Here is a 15154-nt window from a genome sequence, read left to right on the forward strand (position 1 = left end):
ATCATTTAAAACTAACCACAAGAACGACAACAAACAACAAAAATCTCAGAAATGGGGGGGGGCTTTAGTGTGTTTGTGGGCCGGCAGGAGGGGTGCAATTTTCAATAAATATGAGGGAAGAGAAAATACATTAATACTAATTACCCAGAGATTCAGCACCCAGAAAAACGTTATTCCAAACTGTGACACTTACCAAATGTAAATTACCTTGAAATTAACATTCTATCATATACTTAGCAGACCAAGGACAGCAAATAATGAAGGGGGGGGGTGAACTGCTGAGTTATAAATGCATTATTTCCTGCTCATGCCGATTAAAAAGCTGGTTATCAGTGATGGTCTTGTTGCTCAAGGGTGCTTTGTCCATTTCACAGAGGAAAACAAACACAGAGGGCGTGAAGCATACAGGAGCTGGTCTGCTTTATCCGACACAACGGTGGCGAGAGACTCCGGGGTCAGGAAATACAGGCAGACAAGGCAAACAGAGGCACTTTGCGGGACACAGCTATCATCACAATGTGGGTCAGCATGGCCCCGCCCCCCATCGCCTGGGAACCCTTCCTCGAAGCGCCTGCCTTCCTGTTACTGTAGTTTTCAAATTTGCAGTAGTTTTTATTTTTATTTAGTTTTCCATTGTGTTTTTTTTTCAGATTTAGTTCAGTTTTCAGTTTCTTTTAAGAACATACAGACAGTTTTAGTTTCGTTCTTATTATATGATCATTTCTAGTTTAGTTATCCTTTTAGTTATCGTTCAGTTCCATGTTTGGATACCACACTGGAAGTCACTTGCATGCTTTCACCCGGAGTGACGTAACTTCTATTCTATTTTGTTTTAGTGTGTGTTGCATCGATCATTGCAATTTTTAATATAGTTTTTATTTTTTTGAAAACTGTCATTTTTTATTTTTATTTCAGTTAACAAAATTATTTTTGTTTAATCCTTCGTTGAATCCAACAACCCTGCAGCATACCACTGTCCCAAAGACCCTGGCGGCGATTCCATCGCTCTGTGAGTCAGGGCCAGATGACGCGGGGCCAGTCAGAAACACAAGCCCCATTTATATCCATCCTCCTCGGCATAGCAGGAAAGGAGGCTGACTTGTCCTGACTTCAGGAGAAGCAAGGAAAGGTTATCTGGGGGCGGGAGGGCCGCTTGCCTGGGGAAGTGGGACAGACGGCGAGCTGAGGACAGCACACCTCCGTGTGGGAGCCCAAGCTCAGCCCATCATGCCATCAGCCTCCACACCTCAATCAGGGGTAACGGGCTCAGTTTGGCAGGGGGGATAATTGCTGCACGGGGTCAGCGTGGATTCCCCCAACCACCCCTGATGTTTAAACTAGTAAACCTTTACTTTGAAAGGAATGTCCCCCCTCCCCATTTTGTTATTGGTCTCTATGAAATGTGAACATACACACGTACACTGAAGCTTTTGTGAGAAAAGGCTTCAGTCTCACACTGTGACCTACAAGCAGAGTGAGACTGTCTCCACACGGGGACCGGCACGTTCGGATCCCATCTCGGCAGCCCGTCACTCCCCTGTCCAGTGGAAGCGATTCTCCTCACAGCCACCGATAAGCTGGCACACCCACGCACTGGCAGTGGGTGACGGGGTCCGGAGGGGGAGGCATACGAGCAAAATGAGGAACGTATACGGGGTAATGGAGAAGGTGGACGAACCGGGCGGCTCAGACCCCACAACTGGGGGAGGTCTTACCGATGAAGGTCTGCTGTGCCTGCGAGCTGCCCGCCACGCGGGGGGGGCATGAGTGAGGGTAACTGGAGGCGCTAAGGCCCATCGTCGTCGGCGTGGTCGTCACTCTGCTGCCGGGCTGCACTCCTGCTGCGTCATTCCAGCCCGGGATGAGGGTGCCCCCTTCAGCTGTCAGCAGAGCTGCCTGCGGCCTCGGCCGCCGCTGCCAGGGAGCTGTGAGCCATGCCTGTGAGGAAGGGAGGTGGGGGAGAGGGTGGGGGAGAGGGTCAGCCTCTCGGACCTTGAATTCTCCATCTGAATGACAGCACCACCAGAGGCTGGGGGGCAGGGCTGAGTCAGATGCCCGCGGCAGTGTCGCTTGCGTCTTACATGCTTTCCTAGCAGAGACACACACAGCGCTACTATACCAATTACGCAGCAGGACGTTAATCAGGCCGATGGGGGGAGGGGGGATTCATTCACCACACTCAGCATTCGCCCACAGCGACACACGCTGCCACTGCCGCATCCCTTGCATCCTGCCGCTGGAGCAGCGACTTCAGGGTGACCCCCACACTGCGCCTTCGAAAAGCCATATGTGACAAACCGTGTTCTGACGCCCTGAAAGGGATGGCCCCACCCACGGGACAGGAAAGAGACACTCCAGCCCCCCTCTCAGCAGCCGGGCCTGCATCCTGCCTTTTAAGCTCTGCTTTACAGCTCGGTGGACTGCTGCCAATACAGCGGGGCAACAGCCCCTCCCTGCCGGGACGGCTGTGGGGGTGGGACACGCTAATGAAGATGCATGCCGTCCCTGGGGTTATGCCCTTGGATACTTCAGCCCCCACCCATCCCTGGTGAGACGTCTGGGTGTCGCCACCACACCCTTAACCTCCACCCACCTGGCTGCCCGGAATCGCTACGACGACATTTGACCTTTGACCCCAAAGGAGACGGGCGGCTCCCTTGAGCTCTGGTTACCCTGAAGCTCCCAAAGCACCCAGAGCAATCTGTGAAGAGCACAGACCCCCCCCCCCCCCAGGACCTTCCAGCAAAGAGACAGAGATAGTGATGAGTAACTACATGAAATGTGGCTTTTGAGCAGACCGTAGTACCATTTAACTCTTGCTAAATCCCAACAAAACCAGTAATACAGGATCTTCTCAGTTAAGGTCAATTTAAAAATCTACGCACTGAAAGATACACTAATGGACTGCCCCCCTCCCCACCTCAAAGCTGAATTATACTGATTATACTTCATAGAAAAACAGGAAACCAGTGGCATCCAGTCTAGGATGTCCCTCAGGCCACATGTGTCCCTGCTAAGGGTAAGGCTGGAACATGGGGGCATCAGCAGGTCACCCCCCTCCCAAGGACAGCGCCCTAACAGCAAAGGCCGCAAGCTTTCCGAGAACCTGGATCCCGTTCCCAAGAAGGCAACTCAAGTCCGCCACTATCAGTCAATGAGCGTCATGCTGGGTGACCTAATGACCTCACGGATCACGTCCCCCTCACTCACTCAGCGAATACAGCTGCCCGGCGCCGGACCGGAGAGGTCAGGTTTCAGGGTGAGAAGGCAAGCTGGGAAAAACGACGCATACGGCGATCGGCATCCTCGCAGTGCTTCATTATGCAGCCGAGGGGGCGCGGTAATGAAATGGACTCGGGCGATTAACATAATGAAACCATAGAAAGCGTTTTGATAACCCAGGCCGCATCCCGGGGCGACATTAATGTCACATTCATGAAAGCCGAGGATGTGGAGGTGCGGCAGTAATGCACGTCTCCTGTGTTCGGCGAGCCAGTCCCGGCAGGGAGGATGTGATGACCTTGCCGAGGTGGCCGGTGGCAGGAGGAATGGCGGGGAGCGCCTGACTCAGTGACCACGCTGTTCCCCCTGTGGAGATCCCCTCTGCTTCCAGTTAAGAGAACAGGAAGCACCTCCTTCACCTGCTTTCCCAGCAGCAAAATCCCCCAGAGTGAGCTAACAGTCTAGCTACAAAGGGCCCCCCCGCCCCACACAGCAGGGGACACGGGGTGTCCATCGGCGTGAGACGATTCCATCCCCCTCGCAGCCGTTCTGCGCAGAGCCAGACGGGAACCATTAACACAAAGAGTATGTTTACAAGCACACTAAGAAAATCGAATTATTGTGTTAGTCCAACTAAAACCAGACTTTTACAGTACATATAAACATGTTAGTCCAACTGAAATCGCACCAAATCGAATTTTTCTTAGTCGGACTGAGACACCCAGATAATGAGATTGGGAGTCGATTTACTCCTGCATGTATACATTAAATCAGACTCAAGATTATTTAGTATACGTTTAAAAATCTGTTTAAAGTTTACCTCCTCTGCTTTTTGCATGAGTGCTACATGCGTTCGAGACACTCATTTTCATCCTTGCTTAAATTACCCCACAGAAATTTATGTTAAACTCCTTTTTGTTTAATACCCCAATATTACAAGTCACATCGCAATATTTTTTTAATTTCCACTACTGTGCTGTCCTCGTATTTTGTACAAAATACTGTATTTCTTGTTATGCGATCCTGATCTTCTTGTATCTGTTCTTCCGACCAGATAGCAATTAAAGTTTGTGTCACTTAATTTGTCCACGCATCCATTAATATTAATGTTTTTTGTTTAATAGGTCACCCGGAAAAAGCCCAATACTAACAAGCTAAAAGGAGCCATATCGCCATTATTGAAGAGCAATCAGGCCGCTTATCAATCATTCATGCGCATTCCTTGATCACGGACGATGCACAGGAGCAGGTGGGGGGGGGAGGCCGGTGTCCCCTCCCCGTCAGCAGGAGGATGGAAACTCCTGCTCGTCACATTCGATCGGCAGTAATGGAGGCCAACAGCACAGACTGGGTGGGAGGTCCGTTTGCGGTGTTGGAGGGTCACCTCTGCATGCGCTTCTACGGCCGTCGCATTCACACACCCCAGTGAAGCATATAATGCGTCGGTGGACTCATTGACATTCAGAGCCTACGGGTCATTGGGAATCACTGCGGCTGTGTCACCTGGCCATGCGAAATGCTGCATGGGCCGAGGGGGGGGGGTAGTCAGAGCTCTTCAGAGATGTCACCATCTGCTGGGGACACGCCCATCCCCCCGACGACAACCCACTTGGTTTATGACACGCCGAATTCCTGTGCTCGGCAAAGTGAGCAAAGTGCTCGGCACCGAAAAGGCCGAAACCTCTCGCACCGTTGTGAGGCCTGGTATTTTATTTACTGAATTTTAAAAATGGCTGTAGTAGGACTGGAAGATCCATCCATCCATTTTCCAAACCGCTTATCCTACTGGGTCGCGGGGGGTCCGGAGCCTATCCTGGAAGCAATGGGCACAAGGCAGGGAACAACCCAGGATGGGGGGACAGCCCATCGCAGGGCACACTCACACACCATTCACACCTACGGGCAATTTAGTAACTCCAATTAGCCTCAGCGTGTTTTTGGACTGGTGGGGGGAAACCAGAGCACCCGGAGGAAACCCCACGATGAAATGGGGAGAACATGCAAACTCCACACACATGTGACCCAGGCGGGTCAAGATCATCTAGTATATGTTTAAAAATCAGTTTAAAGTTTACTTCAGCAGCTTTTGCATGAGCGCTGCCTGTATTCTTTGACACAATCATCCTTGCTCTTTAAATCACTCCCAGGTGGGTTTGTGAGATCTTTTTGTTTCATAAATAGCCCAGTATTTATTACAACAAAATCACATTGCAATATTTGAAGAATTTACAATACCGTGCTGCCTTAGTATATAGTACAAAATACTTTATTTCTTGTTATACTGTCCTGATCTTGATGCATCTGTTCTTCCGACCAGATCGCAATTAAAGTACGTGTCACTTCATTTGTCCATGCACCCATTATTATCGATATCATTTTTTTACGTCTGTGATTTAATGTGTCAACCGGAAAAAGCCCAAACCTTACAAGCTAAAAGGAGCCATATTGCTACCTATTGTAAGTGGAGTCGGACACACTTCGCTCAATAAATCGATTCCCCTCCCGTACACGTATACTGGGACAGGGACAGTAGTCCGATTAAATGGCCCAGTCAAGCTATAACTGTAGCTCGACTTACCTGTGCATGTAGATGTACTGACTGTGCTGTGATTGAGAGAGACAGCCAGCAGTCATGCGGGTACAGCAAGAGAATGGAGAGAAGGCTCTACACTGATATCCACCAACCTGTGGAGGGCATCTTGTTCATGATAAGGTGCCAGTTGCGGTACATCCTGCAAGCGAGCCGGACATGCAGAGAATGGCGTGTGATGAAGTTGGGGACAGACCACAGACTACTGTATGTCAAAACATGTGTCAGACAGGAAATACGCCCTTCCAGTCTGTGCCCCATCACCCATAAGTCATGGGACAGCACTGGCAGACAGCCATCACAAGCTTAGAGAGGCTGGGTGGGCCTGTAAAGGCTGAAGTGTGAGCAGGGCACCTCATAAATGCCCCCCGCTGAAACTCAGGGTGCATACAGGGTTGGATATACAGGGCTGTCCAGCTCCATGGAAAGGGCCCAGTTTCCCAATCGCCGCGAAGCAGGAGCAGCAACAGGGCAGAACAACTGAAGCCACGATGCACAGAAATACCAGTTTTCCACAAATCTGTGCGTCTTCATGTCTATCCAAATCCACACTTGTAGACGTCACCAAATGAGCACTGGGGTGAGGCACCTAGAACTGGAGAACAGGCAGCAGTAGAGAGGTGGTACTGATGGGCTCCAGCAGTCTCCTTTAGCAGTCAAGCCCACTTCCTTCCATACAGCCCCCCCGGGAAGCCCTGTAGAGGACCTGCTTAATCTCTGAGATTGTGCCCCCCACCGTCCCATTTCCCACTTTCCCTGTGATGAGGACGAGCCCACCTCCCCCATTGGCTATGCCACAGCCCGGGTATGAGGTGACCAGTTTGCGACTGGCGGCCCAGATGGTTGGCGTGTGGAGCAGCCAGTAGAGTCAATGTCTGCATCAGGCCTCACACCATGGGCCGCCGGGGTATTATGAACCTGTATATGAGAAGATAAAGAGTTAAAACTTTTACAGAGGCAGCTAAAGAAGAAAAACAAAACAGGTGAAGAGTTTGCAATTAGCTCTGGAATTACCCAGAATGCATCACTTTAAGTCCGGTCTCAAACAGAAAGATACGGAAAACAGGCAGACGGTCAGATTACAGCATAACACTGCATAAGCACCAGCCCAGCCACAGGCTCGGCTGATCTCGGCTGCATTAAGAAATAAATAAAAAAAACTGATTAAATAAAGAAATAAGGCGGCAGCCCAGAGCGGATGGCGCACATCCCGGCAGAGCGAGCCCCGTGGAACGTTTTATCTCACTGCGGCGGCGGCGGAGGCGAAGTGAAAGTTAATTGTGTTTGGGGGACAACAAATTTCCCAGAGCCGTAAGCAAAGGGCCGGGGCATATGGCAGGCTAAGCACAAAGGACGTACTGTGCGATGGCCGCTCCGTCTCTCTCTCTCTCTCTCTCTCTCTCTCGCTCGCTCGCTCTGAGCGAGGGGGGTGGGACAGGCTTTCTGAAAGCCAGGCAGTCTGCTGATGAGAGCAGACACGGGCTGAGCCAAAGTGGGCCAGCTGTGAGCTGTCTGAACACCCCCCTCCCCTCCCCAAACACTGCTACCCTGACACATTCCAGGGCCCCGCCCAAACACAGGGCGTGGGACACCCACCCAGCCCAGCCAAACCTGGACAGACAAAACCAGGCTTAAACCAAACAGAACCAGCCTTAGAACAAACAGCGGACAAACCGGATTGGTGTCAGAATCAGCCTGGAACTGGAGTGGCCCGTTCCTCCGGCTCGTTAGTGGTAGCAGACGGCGGCCGCAAGGCCGTTAGCCAATGCATTATTGAAGAGCAATCAGGCCGCTTATCAATCATTCATGCGCATTCCTTGATCACGGACGATGCACAGGAGCAGGTGGGGGGGGGAGGCCGGTGTCCCCTCCCTGTCAGCAGGAGGATGGAAACTCCTGCTCGTCACATTCGATCGGCAGTAATGGAGGCCAACAGCACAGACTGGGTGGGAGGTCCGTTTGCGGTGTTGGAGGGTCACCTCTGCATGCGCTTCTACGGCCGTCGCATTCACACACCCCAGTGAAGCATATAATGCGTCGGTGGACTCATTGACATTCAGAGCCTACGGGTCATTGGGAATCACTGCGGCTGTGTCACCTGGCCATGCGAAATGCTGCATGGGCCGAGGGGGGTTGGGGGGGGGGGTCAGAGCTCTTCAGAGTTGTCACCATCTGCTGGGGACACGCCCATCCCCCCGACGACAATCCACTCGGTTTATGACACGCCGAATTCCTGTGCTCGGCAAAGTGGGTCACGCAACGAAAAGGCCGAAGCCTCTCTCACTGACGGTCATGCGTCTCCAGACGCCGCAGCCCTGCAGTATGCCGCAGGCAGGCCACAGCTCTCATGCCCACTGAGGATAACTAGACCCTGAAACACCCTCACAGCTCCTCCTGCTCCATTTACTGAAAGATGCCGTAAATGCTGGCTTATACAGCGGGGTGAGGACGATGCGCTAAACTGCTTTAAGGTGGACCACTTGCACACGGCCACAAGAAACAGAAGCGGGTCTGATCTCCTTCCAGCCCGGTGCGTCAGTCTCACACATGCACACCGGCAGCGAAAACAAAACACGAATCCCGCCAAGAAAAACCTTCAGAGTGTCAAACCCCGAAGCGAGCCGGCCAGCTGCTGTGTCACGGCCCGCCGAGAAGAGCAGGCGATAAGAATCAGGTGAGCTCTCTGCTGCCGCGGGGCAAACCGAGACAGCACGCAGGCAGGCTGGAGCTGCATGCGGGGCGCCGAAGGCAGTGAGGCTGAGCCTCGGCACCGAGTTAGCCCCCTTTCAGGAACACCATGGGGTGCCCACCCATGTGACCTGTGATGTCCAGCAGCTGCTGGCTGACGGTCTCTTGGAGCAGAGCAGGAGGGTCAGGCTACCACCCGGCATCTCCACACCCACAAGTGGTTTTCATTTCAGTCTGATTAACGGGTGTTTTAATTCCTCTTTCGTCACATGTTTCCTTTTCTCCAGACGGGACGCCAGTGACACATCGGCTATTCAGTTCCCAGCAGCACCTCCTGTGGGTAGACATGGCTGCTGAGCATGCACATCAGTGGTGGAGCTCTAAATTACAGCCACCGACACAACTCCTGACGCACTGCTAAATTCACGCTCTAGAGCTTTAACTGGGACCAGCAGACAAAGCACACCGGCAGGCACTAAAACGGCAGCGCTCAATATCAGCTGTTATATAATATTAACAGTCAATAACAGCATAAATATGGGCTCACATTGTGGAGTGACCACTAGCGGGTTGATGGACCGGCCCGGTAATGATGCCAACACACATAAATCGCAGCACGCAGACGGCACTGCAGACCCAGTCTGCTATCCGCTGCCGCCTCTCCACAGAGTCCGTTTGGTTTCAGGTCGTGTGCATCTAATCTGCATGGGTTCCCATTTTGTTTCACGGTTATAAATCACCTCAGCCGAACCTGGGACCTCCGTAATGAAACTGGATCAGCCCAAATGAACAGTGGCAACCGGAGCTGGGGATCGATAGCAGCACCTGCCACTCACTCCACAGTCCCCCAAAAATCCATTAGCAGCCGTTCATCCAGGACAACGTCATACAGCTGCACTCCTGAACAGACCCAACATAGGGGAATAACACTGAGCAAACTTAGTCTTATTAATCGTGGGATTCCACAGCCAGACTCACGCCAATCTTCCATGGGACCCTCTAACATCCCAGCTCCTCAGAGATTCACAGCATTGATAAACCGTGGTCGGCTGACCTTTAGACAGCAGAGGATGGAAAAGTCAAGCATGTATCTCGCCGCTAGACTGCACTGGGGGAGCGGGGGGGGAGGGGGAGTGGGATGGGGGCCACACCCACGAACACGTGAAGCAGCAGACGTAATGAGCTGGTTCCCTGTGAAGGATTCCTTGGACGCCTTCCAAGGTTAACCTTCACCTTCTCAGCACGCAACCAGCGAGCCACGGGTCATCAGAGAATGCGGCACGGAACGGCAACATTATGCGCGAGAGAAGACCTTTAGAAGCCTGGAGATGCTTTCGAAATTGAGGATCACAGCCCCACCCCCGCACAGCAGACGACCAGGGGGAAAAACAGAACTGACGGACAAACGCTGCAGCTCCGAACGTGATACATGAGCGATGGAACACAAAGGGGCAGAATCAAATGGGCAGAAGCACAGGCTCGGTGGTTGCGTGGCACAGAAACCACTGTGCATGGGTAGAGAAATGCAACATGTGGGAACCCGCATTTCAGAGCGAAGTAGAAGGGAACCGTGGAGACAAGTAGGGCGAGGCCACAAGTTCACACTCAGAACCCGCTTAAAGAAATCACACACAGGAAGCGGGAGCCCACCATTGTTCTCCAAGAAGCCGAGCATTTTTCTAAATAAACAGCTAAATTATACAGGTGGAAAATAGATGCTGGAATAAACATCAGCTGTGGCACACCTGGCTGTCAGCGGTTACACAACATGCCCACAGATGAAAGTGGGAGTGTGACGCTTAGGATAAAAAAAGAAAAACTGCAGGAAAACGTTAGAAACGCGGGGAGCCATGACCCTTCACAGGTATGAGCCACAAGCAAAGGCAGCCATACCCCTGGAGGGAGGGTCTTAGGTTAGTACCACGTGACTGACAAGTGCAGCATCCAGTCGGTGGACAGGGTGGATTGGTCAACTGAAACAGCCACCGGGTCCTCCAGAAATCCAACATTTCCTCCCATTGTGAAGTTCCGCCAAGTGACGAAGGTTTTCCAGAAGCAGCCACTATTATGAAAGGGGGGGGGGAAACCATGGCAGCTGTTTCCACGGCGAGCGTGGTCAAGGAGCGGTTTCTGAAGGGAGTGCCGCAAGGTCAGACATTCCGCCATTGCATTTCCGTCAACGTCAGAAGCCGCCGCAGGACAGCAGCTCGCCTCCCCTCACCCCAACAGGAAGAGTTACTTCATGGGGGCTCTCAAAGCCCATCTGCACAGCACATTAACGAGGTGAGGGGTCACCTGAATCGACCTGCCCATAAGTGAGGGCAGCTGAGGTTAACTGCGATTTAAAACAGAGTCGGGTTCACGGGCGGCCGGACTTAATGAGAGGGGGGGGTGGGCAGGTCGCGGCAGAGAGCCAATGCCGGCTGATTCGCACGGTGAGGTAAACAAACGGGACCACAGCTGCGACGGCAGCGAGAGCGCGGCAGCCATCGGCATGCTGCTTTATCTCTCAAACTATAGCAGGTAAACAGAGAAACAGGCAGGCTACGTGCAGCTCCTGAGACAGAGACCCAGTCCTGGGGGCATTTCCTGTCAAGACTGAGCTCATCACAGCCAGTGGAGACTCCTGAAAACTGCAGGAAGCCCTCAGCTGTCACGCGGCCGCTTGAAGTCTCCCCGTCACTGCTGAAAGGCCGGGGCCTAGCACTGATGAAGTGGGGGGCGGGGTCCAGGACTGCTAGAAGGTTTCATCAATCCGTCAACGCATGCAGAGGAACAGGCCCTCCACCAGGTCTGAAAGTCAGGGATTGTGCTCTCGTTCCTTACTCCACGTTTGAGAGGGGCAGCGGCACTGAGAAAGGTAGAACAATCAACTGTGTTCTCCACAAAGGTAGAACGATCAAGGCAATCAAAGGAGAACAATCCCCGAACATTTCAATACGCACCCAATTCTGTGTTAAGGTGTCTTACTAAGTAAGTGAGAGGCACAGAGGCATTAAAACACAACAGACATTAGTGCACTAACTGTTCACACGTGCAGAACACAGGACTGTTCAGGACTGCCAAGCCATGGTCACTCAGCGACCAGGCCGGGTCGCACCACACGGACCACATGACCACACGAGCTGAGCTTCCAGCAGGGTCACTGACCTCACACGGCTGCACCCATCCCTAGCTGGGGGTTCTGGTGGTTTGGTATGAGAGGTGGGGGTGACTAAGAACTAAAAAAAAAAAAAAAAACCTATGTCTACATCTGGCCAGAGGAAAAACAACCACTATGGTCTGAGAGGGACTTTTTCCCAGCCTCTAGACCAGTGCAGAACACGGAAACGGGTCCTGGTGTGTGTGTATGTGTGTCTGTGTGTGTGTGCGTACACATTTGCAATTACCTTGTGGAGACATTTTTTTGGACCCCACAAGGATAACCTAAATTTTATAAAAATCTGTGACTGCAAATAAAACACTAAGAATGCCCTCCCCCAATCAGGGTAGGAAACACTGACTACACACCAGAAATCCACATTCTGCAACCAAAAAAAGCCCAACCACAGTTATCAGTCAATGCCAGGCTGGAAATGGCCATTTCTGTAATAAACGGGAGGAGGGAGACTCCCCCACAACTTCGGCTCCCCCAGCCCCCCCCCCCCCCCCCCCGACGCCCGGCCAAACGAGATGAAGCCGGACACTAAAGGCATAAGGGCGACATGCTCGGGATTGCGGATAACCGTCTTTGGCGGTCCTCACCGCCCACACGCTACAAGAACACAGATGCCTGGAAACACAGTGCGTATCGCACATAACCTTGAGCACAAGAGAGCCTCTAGATAAGGTCATTAACAACGATGTGAACAAGGCTTCTGGGAACAGAGAAGCAACCTTTTTAGAATGACCTTCTAAACGTGGGCTGTTTTATGCAGACCACCCCTATCAAGGGACTTTTTGCAATAAAGGAAAATCGATAAGTTGATATAAGATTTTTCACATTTGCATCTGCAGCTGAAAATCGTTTGCTACCCAATCCTTCACAAGAGCCAAGCGAAACGTCCTCCAAAGAGAATTAGTTGGTCGTGCTTCCGCTGACGGCAGCCTGCTGACTTTAATGTGCCCTGTCTCAGGGTGGGGGGTAACATGTTGCATTGTTCTGAATATACCACATGAACATATGACAAAGCTGGTCAATTTCCACACACACACACACGACATATATAGTAAAGGTCAAAACCAGCAATTCAAAGGAGAAGCTGATCAATTAACAGTACAGGCTAATGCATCGCCTTCCCACTGGGCAATACCATTGGACGGGAAACCTTTTGGAGGCTCAGCACCCACACTTGGCTCATTACGGAAGGCCCAGGAGACGGTGGGTGGGCACCTCTTATCTCCTGCTGCCCACAGAACATTCCAGAACAAAGCAGAGAGCTAAGCCACAGAAGATGGGCGGAAACTGCAAGGGCTACTCGACTGCCGTGACCTTGACCGAGATTCAAACGGACCCCAGGGACCACGCCTTGGGGCTCCGTGTCTAGGATGAGTCAGAACCTAAGGTCAATAACTGAGCAGAGTGTCCCATACTCCACAGTCAGGACAAGCATGTTAAAAACATTGAAAAAGCCCCCAGAATCCTTCACGACTGGATACAAAAAGCACCAGTTTAACCACACAGAGACCTTTCTGCTTTCCTCAGCAGCTTCAAAACACGTCGCCAAGATCACCCGACACCCCACATCGTGCTGACATAGCCTTGCTGAACTCCTCTGTTCTCCTTATTTTGCACTTCAATTTTAGACCATTTCACCTCCCAATCCCCCCCAGTCGCTTGGAAGGCAATTCCCCCTGCTGAGGCACAGAGTTTTTTTTTTTTGTTGGATTGTTACCACTCACGTTAGCTTATTGATCCCAGAAGCTCATCAAGGCTCCCGCGCCACCCTGCCCCGCCCCCTCACACTGCTGCTGACACCCAATCAGCTATTAGGCAGCGCTTTCATCGGTCCCTGTAGGTATCGGCTCTGCTTTCAGTCGAAACATGCCACAGTTCCTCCTCACCTCATCCAGCCTACTAGGTCACAGCAAGACAAAAGGCACAGAAGGGGCCGGGCAGCGACCTCCATTCAAACCTGGTCCTGGCTTGTGTGGCATCCTAGGTGAGCATCACCACCGGCGCCCCCTGTCTGAGGCAAGGTGAAATAGGCTGGCAAGTCAGTACTCCATAAGAAGTTGGCGCCCTAAGCAACCACCTATATGACTGACCAGCCCAGCACTCAAGTGAGGAGGGTCCTGATCACCTAACAAAAGCCTCACAAACCAACACCTCTGTATACAAAGGGCCTGGTCATGGCATCGTCCTGTATTTGTCTCAGAGGACAAAAGCCTTACGTAAATGTGTCCTCGTTGCTTTTAATTAGACCAGCTGTAAGGGGTACTTCTAAGCCTAACCTCTCAACACGAATTTCCTGCAAGAACAAACATCACCATTGTCTAACCCAACTGGCCGCTAACACCTCATCAGCTAAGGCTGCGTAATAGACTGGGGAGATATGGAAAAACAATATCCATCCAATCATCATTTCATCAAGGTCATGGCAGGCCACCGGATCCGGCAGTAAAAGGCGTGTCATGATTATAAATGAACCGCCAATCACAGGCTCAGAAAGACGGGGGCATGAAATCATCCGGTGTTCCTCCTCGGATCCTCACGCCACAGTTAAGCTAACGACTCCATCAGCAGCATTTAATCGCTGCTTAGGACTAATCATTATGCAGAGATGAAATAGATGACCTACTCTCGCCACAAGCTGGCAACTAATTTCATTTGTTTTCCATTAGGCTCCTGATTCAAGATTATTTTCTTCCGATATCAACGTCAGGAGGAACAGGGAAGCGAATACAGTGAGGAACTAATTCCCAAGCCTGAGGTTAGAGTTCCTGCTTGGCACACGGCCCCGCACCCTCACCCTCCCCAGTCCAAGGCCGACTAAGTTAAAGGCAATTTGTTGCATGAGGAACCTCCACGTCCCATCAGGTTATTGATCTAGGTGGCTCGTCGAATCCTTGCAGCTAATCAAAGCTGGCGACTAGGCGTTCATCAGTTCCAAGCGCAGAAAAGGCCTCAGCAGCTCGGGGGACAATGCTGCCTTAAATGAACTGTGCCCCATGGGGAACACTTTGATTGTCAGTGATGAATTGGACATGGCCGGCGATCCCCGTGCCACCATTTGTTTGAAAGCAGTTCTGAGAATCTAGCTGTCGTCTACGTGCGATGGGACGCAACCCGAATCCTACCGCTAGGTCATAGTAACGGAAGATAGGTGCGGAGAGAGCTGCTCAATGGAATCTGTGGCCCTGGAAGGACAAAAACGAACCAAGTTGTAGTTTTAAAACCAATAATTTGGCGGGTGGTTGATGGGCAGAGGGAAGCGGGGAGGGATGCTAGCAAGCAGGACACCCCGGTCACACAGAATCACTGTCTCCCGCTTCACAGGTACTCTGATTAAGGAGCCCCCCCCACCCCCTGACCCAACCGGGCCCTAGTGAAACAACTGCTCTCACTTCAGGGGAGGCGTCAATAAATACTAACTGCAACACAAGACATAAATATGTTCCGCCGCGGAGTTCGGCATGCCCAAACCACAAGCAGCCACTTGATTAGCCCCGCTA

The 15154-nt window shown here is 51.8% G+C and overlaps 1 protein-coding gene across 2 annotated transcripts in view; it reads right to left on the bottom strand.

The window, feature by feature from the left end:
• The window catches only part of btbd7 (BTB (POZ) domain containing 7), a 39263-nt gene that overhangs the window by 18019 nt on the left and 6090 nt on the right, over window positions 1-15154 (bottom strand). For both annotated transcript variants that reach the window (XM_048973874.1, XM_048973875.1), the window contains exon 2: window positions 1716-1938. In XM_048973874.1, coding sequence (XP_048829831.1) covers window positions 1716-1797 — 82 coding nt within the window. In that variant the 5' untranslated portion in view covers window positions 1798-1938. The remainder of the gene's footprint in view (window positions 1-1715; window positions 1939-15154) is intronic.

Source organism: Brienomyrus brachyistius, chromosome 14, assembly GCF_023856365.1.
Source record: "Brienomyrus brachyistius isolate T26 chromosome 14, BBRACH_0.4, whole genome shotgun sequence".
NCBI lineage: Eukaryota > Metazoa > Chordata > Actinopteri > Osteoglossiformes > Mormyridae > Brienomyrus > Brienomyrus brachyistius.